Here is an 8229-nt window from a genome sequence, read left to right as displayed (position 1 = left end):
CTCCAGCTACTGCAAATGGAATTCAGAAGTATGCGTCACTTTGTGCATCTGGTTTATGTGGGTCCTGGGGAATCAAACCTGGGTCCTTTGGCTTTGCAGGTAAGCACCTTAACTGCTAAGCATCCCTCCAGCCCTGGCCAGGTAGTTCTAATGTGCATGCAAGAGAAAATAACACTACACTAGCCAGTTGTCCTCAATTGCTTTATTATCATTTGATTCATCTCCATCATCAAGTCTTTGTATATATCGTATATTTAAGCACTTGCCAGCAAGTTGCCACAGAATATGAAAACTATAGAAGAACATAAAAATTCAAGTAGTTCATCCTCTTTAATTTTACAGAAGGGAGAATTGACTCGGTTCATATCACATAACTAATGGAATAACCAACTTAAAAACCAAGTACCTCATGTCAGTCATGGTGGTGCTTGCCTATAATCATAGTACTGAGGAAACTCAGAGAGGTGATACAAGTCTGGCCTATACAGCAAGATCCTTCTAATTTTTTTTAAAGAAACACAATGATTTTTATCAGCAAAGAAGCAAGATGATCTCTCCGCTCTATGTACAAAATGTCTATTACTTTGGTGCTATTTGCTCAAGGGTAATTCATCATCTTCTCATTTAATGATGAAAAGCAGAAGGTGGAAATCCAAGTGACAGCACTGTGAAATCAGGCTTGGAATGAAAATTGGTTGGTTCAAAGCTAGCTTGGCCTGCTTTCATAATAAGGTAGAGGAGATTTTTAAAAAAATTTTTCTTTACCAGAGTATTTTCATATGCATTATTTCATCTTAGTCTCTCAACAGGCCTGGGAGGTAGAAAAGTCAGAGCTTGTTAACTAAAGTTTACATATGAATAAAATAAGACTGAAAAGAGTTACTCAGTGATTTGTCCAAGGTCATCTATCTAATTAGTGACAAGCTGGAGCTCAGATGTGCATCTTCTGCTTCCAAATCACTTTCTTCTAGTCTAGACACATAATTTTGGTAGTTCTTGGGTGATGAGCATATACCCTGAAAATGGAAATTTACAGATTTCAATATGCTGACATTGAAACATACTGAGTTCTACTAAGTGATAATCAGGAATTTTATCTCAGCAAGAAAAAAAGAATGCTTAGTTTCAAATGGGATAAAGCAAAACATGCTATGCCATAGGCTGGTGTACAATTCAGAATAAACATGTTGGGGCTGGAAATATAACTCAGTGTTTAGTGTGCTTGTGTAGCTTTCAGAAAGGCCCTGGCCAATTCACAGCACTACAAACATGAACACATGCACAAGTTTCAATTCCCAGCACCCAAAATATCAATATTAAAAAGGGGATACTTACTTGACATTAACAAAGTTCCATCCTCAGGCATCAACAATTTGAGATATTTTCTGATGTCCAGACATATACTCAAGGTAGTTTTCATAGGCCTGAACATCTAAAAGTTTGGGGGGGTAGTTTCCTATGTGAATCATCTCTAAGGACTATAAAAGGCAGACTATAAATACATAAAGAACCATCATATTAAAGTGGGGTCCGCATTAAATAATGCAGACATTCCAGAGGGGCTGAGAAAATAATGTTGGTGAAGTTGGGGGCCCATAAGAGAAGTTTCCTTGGCTTGAAAGGGCATAGGGCAGGCAGCAGTGACAGGTGAGAAAATGGGCACAGGGAATGGAATCAGTATTTGTAGAACGCTGGCCATGGAAGGAAGGAACCACAGTGTTTGCCTGAACAAATAATAAGCTGCATACGAATGGGAAAAGGAACTTAAGAAGCAAGACAATGTAGGAATGTCCTGTTGACTCATTATTGACTTGTCAACCTTTTTCCTGTTAACATAAGGTCCTTAAAAAACCCACTGTCCACTAGTGGCTGAGGAGAAACAGACGTGGAGAGGGAAAATACTCTACTCAGGTCAAGGGTGAGATGTAATAATACACTCACTGCTCCGAACTGTTATTATAGCTGTTTGTTTGGCCTATTCTACAAGCCTAGGTGAGAAGCAACAGGCTCAAGTGAGACCAGATCAGAGATGCCCCAGGTCTTATGTAAAAGCCAGTCTCTCCCAGAGGCACATTATTAACTTGCCAGTTTATCAATGGATACTCTTTCTTGTATGTTGGAGATAATATTGATAGTCATACATTTTGGGGATCTCTGGCTTGTCAATCTCGGTGGAGCAAGTGCAAGGCTGTGCCAGTACTTCCAGATGACTGGCATAGTGCTCATGCCAGTGCAGAGCTAGCATATCGCTGAGCTGGGACAGGGGACATCCTCAAAGTGTTCCTTTATTTAAACTATGCTCCTGGGCAATGTTTCATAATGACCCCACACACCTAGCACTTACATGCAGTGCAGCCTACATGTACAACCTAACTGTATTCATTGGCTTGCTTACTTCACTTTCCACTCCTTTAGGCAAGGCTCACAGATTAACAGCCTTGTATCACCTCCCAGGACTTGCTTCTAAATACATTCAGAAGAAAAAGGCAGTCAGGGAGACATGAAGGTGCTAATCAGAAAAGTCCACTTGGCCACGCGGGCCATGCACACTAAAAAGTTTTTCCTCCTCCTCTCGCTTCATCTCTGGAGGGAAGGGCGAGGAGCTCTAAAGTAAAAGGGAGGACCAAAGAGGGGGCCTGCTTGAATGAAACAATGTAACAATTGATGTGAGGCCTCGTCTAGCTCCCACTCCCCAGTGCTCCTATAGGCGAGCTCTATGTGACTGCCCCTCCCTATTGCTCCGTTTTCTTGTCCATTAAGCGCTACCCCTCCGCCTCTCCTTCTTTCTTTTCTTTTCTTTTCTTTTCTTTTCTTTTCTTTTCTTTTCTTTTCTTTTCTTTTCTTTTCTTTTCTTTTCTTTTCTTTTCTTTTCTTTTCTTTTCTTTTCCTTTTTTTTCTTCTACTTTCTCCCCCCGCCTCCCCCTCTCTGCAGCTCCGTGTCATTTCCTCCTTGTGCTCGCTAGCTGCCCCAGTGTCTCCAGCCGAGAGAGTAGGCGGAGCGGGGCGGTGCGGAGTGGCGCAGCGCTGGAGGGCGATGGTGGCTGAGCTGCTGGGGGCGGAGGCTACGTAGCCCCCGCGGAAAAGGAGCCCCGTGGCGCCGGAGCCGTGCCGAGCCGAGGATGGAGAGCCGGCCTGGGTCCTTCCAGTACGTCCCGGTGCAGCTGCAAGGGGGGGCGCCCTGGGGCTTCACCCTCAAGGGAGGTTTGGAGCACTGCGAGCCGCTCACAGTGTCTAAGGTAAGATCTGGCGGCTCGGTCCCGGTAGCGTCCAACTTTGAATGGGCAAAGCGGGTGCGCTGGCTGCGCGGGTCTGGGCCTCAGACCCACTTTGAAACTTGGCCTGGGTAAAGAAAAAAAAGAAACAAAAACCTCCAGGGGCATAAGTAGCTAGGGGAGGGCTTGCCGCTGGCGCAGACATCTCCTAAGAGCGGCTGGAGGATGGGACCAGAGCTCGCTGACCCAAGCCTTGCCCACAGTCACACTCTCAAGGGCGCTGAGGCACTTGGCTCCCCCCACGGCGGGGGAGGCTACTCACCTCAGTTTGGGCTGGAGGAAATGGCGGCTGTTGGGGGTTTCTGCTTGGAATCCCCTGCGCCGGCGGGAATGTGAGGGGATGAAGGCGCAGGCTAAAACGCGGCTTGCCAGCTCTTTTGGTTCTCCCTGTGGCTGTCCCCGCCGGGGCAGGTTGCTGGGCTGGGGTCTGGTGTGGGAAACCGAGATGAGGCTTTGGTCTTTCGTCAGCCTCTCTTCCCACAGCCGGACGCGCACACGTCCATTCAGCTCTGGGGCGTTGCTGCTGCCGGTTCCACTCGGCCTTTCCCTCACTCCAGAGTCCTGCCCAGAGCCGGTGAGATTTCCTGCACGTTAAGAAGTTGGAGGGAACTTTTTGCGCCGTGGAGTGCCGCTGTGCAGAAGTCGCTGCTGCCGCCCGGGTTGGTTTGGTTAGGAGACTGTGATCAGCTGGAACTAAGTTGCAGTGGAGGCCAGAGAAGCGTAGCTCTCTGGACTGCTCTGGAACTTTCAAATCCAGTCTTTCAGCGTGGGGGTGAGAGCGCCTGGGGTTGTTTCCGGGACGAGTGGCTTGTAAGACTCACATTGAGGGACCAGGTTGTCAGGTGATGAGACTTAATGAGCTTTTAGCCAATTTTTTTTGTTTGGTTCTCTTATGTATTTGGATAGCTTTCTCCCCTTAAAACCACTAAAATTGCAGTTGAAATTGTGGATATTAGGGTAGGGGATAGAAAAACATCTTTAAAGAAAAATCATTCAGGGAACAGATGTGGTTATTGATTTAAATTTTTTTTAATATTGCTAACATGGCAGCATGACTTTAGCAGCTCTCTACACACACACACACACACACACACACACACACACACACACACGCAGTAACCCCTGTTGCTTTCCCTTTGCATTGGAAAGGCTTGTTAAATTGGGTGGAGGTCCTTCAGACCTGGAGGTAATGGTGGTGTTCTGAGTATACCAATCAGCTTGAGCTGTCTGAGATATAATGAGACAACATTTTGAGGCTGGTGACAGGGACCCTTGGGATCTTTCACCTCCCACGAGCTCAGACCTTCATCCAGCACCCTTTGTACTTGTCATGTATTTCTCAGTAGACTGAGATGTCTATGTGATCCACCCTCACACCCCTCCCTAAGGCACTGTACCTCCAAGTGTTCTCTACAGCAAAACTTAAAAAAAAAAACAAGAAACAACTCTCTAACAACTTCTTGGAAGAGGAGTTTCCTAGCCCTGAGGAATTTCTTCAAATCCAACTCCCCCCTTTCTCCTCTATTTCCACCAAGATCACAATGGGATGTACAGACTTTCATAGTCTGGCAGTTCCTTCTTTCTTTTCCTCCTCAGGCTGCCCACAGAATTTTCAGTCTGCTTAGACAACCTGCCCCAGAAGTCATTTTTCAGCTCAGTCCAGGGGTGACCCAACCTGCCAGACACCCGTGAGGACACTTGTTATTGTGGTCCTGGATTTTGTGAGCCCACATGAGTATGGCAGGGGCTGTTACTAAGTGTGGGGCAGCCAGTAATTTGTGGTTAGGCTGGGGGATTATTTGAGGATAGATGAGGGTTTCTGTGGCTACACTGTTAAGGAAGTGCCTTGTGTGTGGAGAGGCAGGGTGCCTTTTAATGATTCCCTTTCTGCTGAATGTACACTTGGCCCCTGTTATATGAAGCTCATTATGTACCTTTGGATATGCAGGAGTTAAAATCAGTTTACTCATTCTTCTCAAACAACCTGGTTCCTTACAGTAAAACCCAGCTATAATTGGGTTAACCTGAACATTATATAAAGGGAGTATTTTTTTAGTGCAATATTTCTTTTTTTCTTGGCAAGATTCTGTTTGCTGTATTTCATTAATCCAATTTTATTTTTTTTCTAAGTTTTCCTTTATGCTTGAGGGCCATACAGCAATTGCCCCCAAGGTAAATTTGTTAGTCTGTGTCCACTGGTGGATAATTGGCTTAGTAAATAGTATACCTGGTTTCCAGTCCTTGCTCTGTCACTCTAGTTCTGGAATTAAGGTTATATCACTTGCCTTTTCTGGCCTAGGCATCACGTAGCCTTTCAAATGGCATTATGACAATCTGGTAACACATCCATTATACTAGCTCTGCCTCATTTTTCATCAGAAGTATTACACAGGGAATAAGGGGATGACTTTGCTCCATTTGTATAGTGTGTTACTATTCACGGGGTGTTTCATATTCCATATTTCATCAGCCTATTACAATCACACTGTGAGATAGGCAGCTAATGTTGCAGAGAAACTGATGGAAAAACTGAGGCTATGATACATTCAGTGGTTTGCCTTAGTCTATCATGTAGTGAATCAATGTCAGCCTCCAAACCCATTTATTTTCTATGACTCAGAGACTCTCTTGATTCTTCTGTACTACTGCAGGTTGTGAGGGAGCATGTAATGATAACTTTCAGAGATATATCTAGTATTCTCAGCCTCCCACCCCGGTAATGCTTTCCATGCCATAAAGTCTTCTATGAGGACTGTGCTTGGGGAGGAGGAGAGAGCTATATCGGTTACCTCAAATCACTTAGGTCAGGCAGAGACAGAAGATGCTAGGACTAAGGTACAAAATGGCAGGAAATCTCCTTTGGTGTTGGGAAAATACAAAAGTGGTTTGGGTCTGGAATAGTGTATAATATCTGCTTGTAGGCCAAGGTAGAAAAGGCAGAGACATTGGGGAAGTAAGAGAATTTGAGAAAAAGTAAGAGAAGAAGGCATGGGATATAAACATCTTCCTCTTATTTATCATGAGAAACCTTTGGACCAGGCAATGATTAGGCTGAGAAAATTATCAATTCCTACTAGCAGATATGAGTTCCTTGAATGTGGGAAATTCAGCTGCCCGATTTATGCTTTCTGCAGCCATCTACTGGTAATTAAGTGGCAAAAAGACAAAATGTTAAAATATACAACTGATGATCAAGTTTTAGGAGGCAGTTTATTATTTTTCCATATGTTGTGGTGTTACTACTAAGGTCATGATAAATAAATGAAATAAATATGGTCACAAGGGAACTGGGCTCATGACTTCTGACATTAGAATTTATTTGGCTAGCTTCTTGTACTACCACATTAGATCTGGAGGTGTATCTGGATAAAATGGGGATTCTCTTCTAATCATGTGTGTGTTTTGCTACCTAGTATTCCTTGTCTACAGTGTTGATAGTCATCCATGAATTAACTCCTAGCGTTGGAAAACAGTTCTCTTTGAGAATAGGTAAATTTTAAGACTCTCAAACCAATGATTTTGCATCATATAGGACTCTTAGAAGCCTTAGAGATTAATGTATCCTTCTTGTATGCAGGAGTCAGGGAGGACAGAGCACTACTATAGCCTGAGGCACTTACTTACAATTATTTGTATTTATTTATTTAAGAGCAAGAAAGAGGAAGGAAGGGAGAGACAGAGAGAAGGGTGTGGGTACACCAGGGCCTCCAGCAGCTGCAAGTGAACTCCAGATGCATCTGCCACCTTGCGTGGCTTACATGGGGAATCGAACCTGAGTCCTTTGGCTTTACAGGCAAGCACCTTAGCCGCTAAACCATCTTTCCAGCCTCCTATTTACATTTAAAGTTCTTGGAAGTGTTTCCTGAAGTTAAATGAGGAAAGAAAGAGTTGGGACTCACATGGGGATGCAGGAAAAGGAGAAGGAAGAAAACTGGGGAGGACAGATGATTATGCTCATCCTTCATAGTCACCCTTTTCCTGGCTGGTTTATGGTAAATGTTATCTGGCAAGTGAGAGAAGTGAGAGCGTTACAGCCTCTAACAAAGTAGGGTGGAGTTAGGGGGGCAGTCTGGAGAAAAAAAAAATCCATGTAATGTGCATTAATATCCCTCCATTATTTTGCCCTCACTAGGTCCAAGTTTTAATTTGCAGAGTGATGGTAGGCATGCCTGCCACATCTTCATTACCACAGATGATGTGAGAATCAGTTGGGCAAACCCTAATACTGTTTGCTGTCCCTAACCTAGAACAATGGCAGGTCATGCTCTTTAAGCTGTTTTAAGCACTTCTCTCATACCTGCTCTTATTTCTGGAAGTATACAAAGGAGCAGTTGAGATTGCAAGAGGACCTGAATGATTAGATTGAAGTTTTCTTGAGGATTGAGGTGAATTTACTGTGATTTTGAGTTCTTGTTGGTTGAGGTGGTTATATGAACAATTGCAGCACCTGTATCACAGGTCAGCCCCAACTCCAGCCAAGGGCTTGGTAATCTCAGAGTTATGTTCATGGGATATGGTTTTATAAGCTGAATCCTGCACAGTTACTTACATGAATCCCTCTCTCATCTTCTAGAATCAGCAAAGATTCCTACTGCCTCAGTGTAATTGCTGCCTTATTCCAGAACGAAGGCTTCTAGGGGCATTGGACAGGACTCTAGAGAGAGCCAAAGAATGTGGGAGGGAGGTAGAGCAAGAAAGGCACTTGATATGTCTGGTAAAACTTGGCTAACCTTTTGAGTACGTAGAACCTTAGTCCCTGTTGATCTGCTATACATAATGGACCCAGTACTCTTGTGAAATCCATACAGTTGTATCCCTAAGGGAAAATGGCCATGTTTGTTATAGGGTTTTCTTACTTCAAAACCTCGAAGAGAATAATTCGACTCTGGTTGGAAGACACCTGAACATTGCGCCTTACACATTTCAAATGTTGTCCCTCCTTTCGCTTCCCATCCCC

The 8229-nt window shown here is 44.1% G+C and overlaps 1 protein-coding gene across 2 annotated transcripts in view; it reads left to right on the top strand.

The window, feature by feature from the left end:
* Positions 1–3119: 3119 nt before the first annotated feature.
* Positions 3120–8229, top strand: part of Shroom4 (shroom family member 4) — a 235121-nt gene continuing 230011 nt past the window's right edge. The window contains exon 1 of one of the 2 annotated variants that reach the window (XM_045140084.1): positions 3120–3236. In XM_045140084.1, the coding sequence (XP_044996019.1) occupies positions 3120–3236 (117 nt within the window). The remainder of the gene's footprint in view (positions 3237–8229) is intronic. The other variant, XM_045140086.1, reaches the window with a different exon arrangement.

Source organism: Jaculus jaculus, chromosome X (genome assembly GCF_020740685.1).
Source record: "Jaculus jaculus isolate mJacJac1 chromosome X, mJacJac1.mat.Y.cur, whole genome shotgun sequence".
Classification (NCBI taxonomy): domain Eukaryota; kingdom Metazoa; phylum Chordata; class Mammalia; order Rodentia; family Dipodidae; genus Jaculus; species Jaculus jaculus.
The sequence above is the reverse complement of the archived record's forward strand: the minus strand, read 5'-3'. Positions and strand labels throughout refer to the sequence as shown.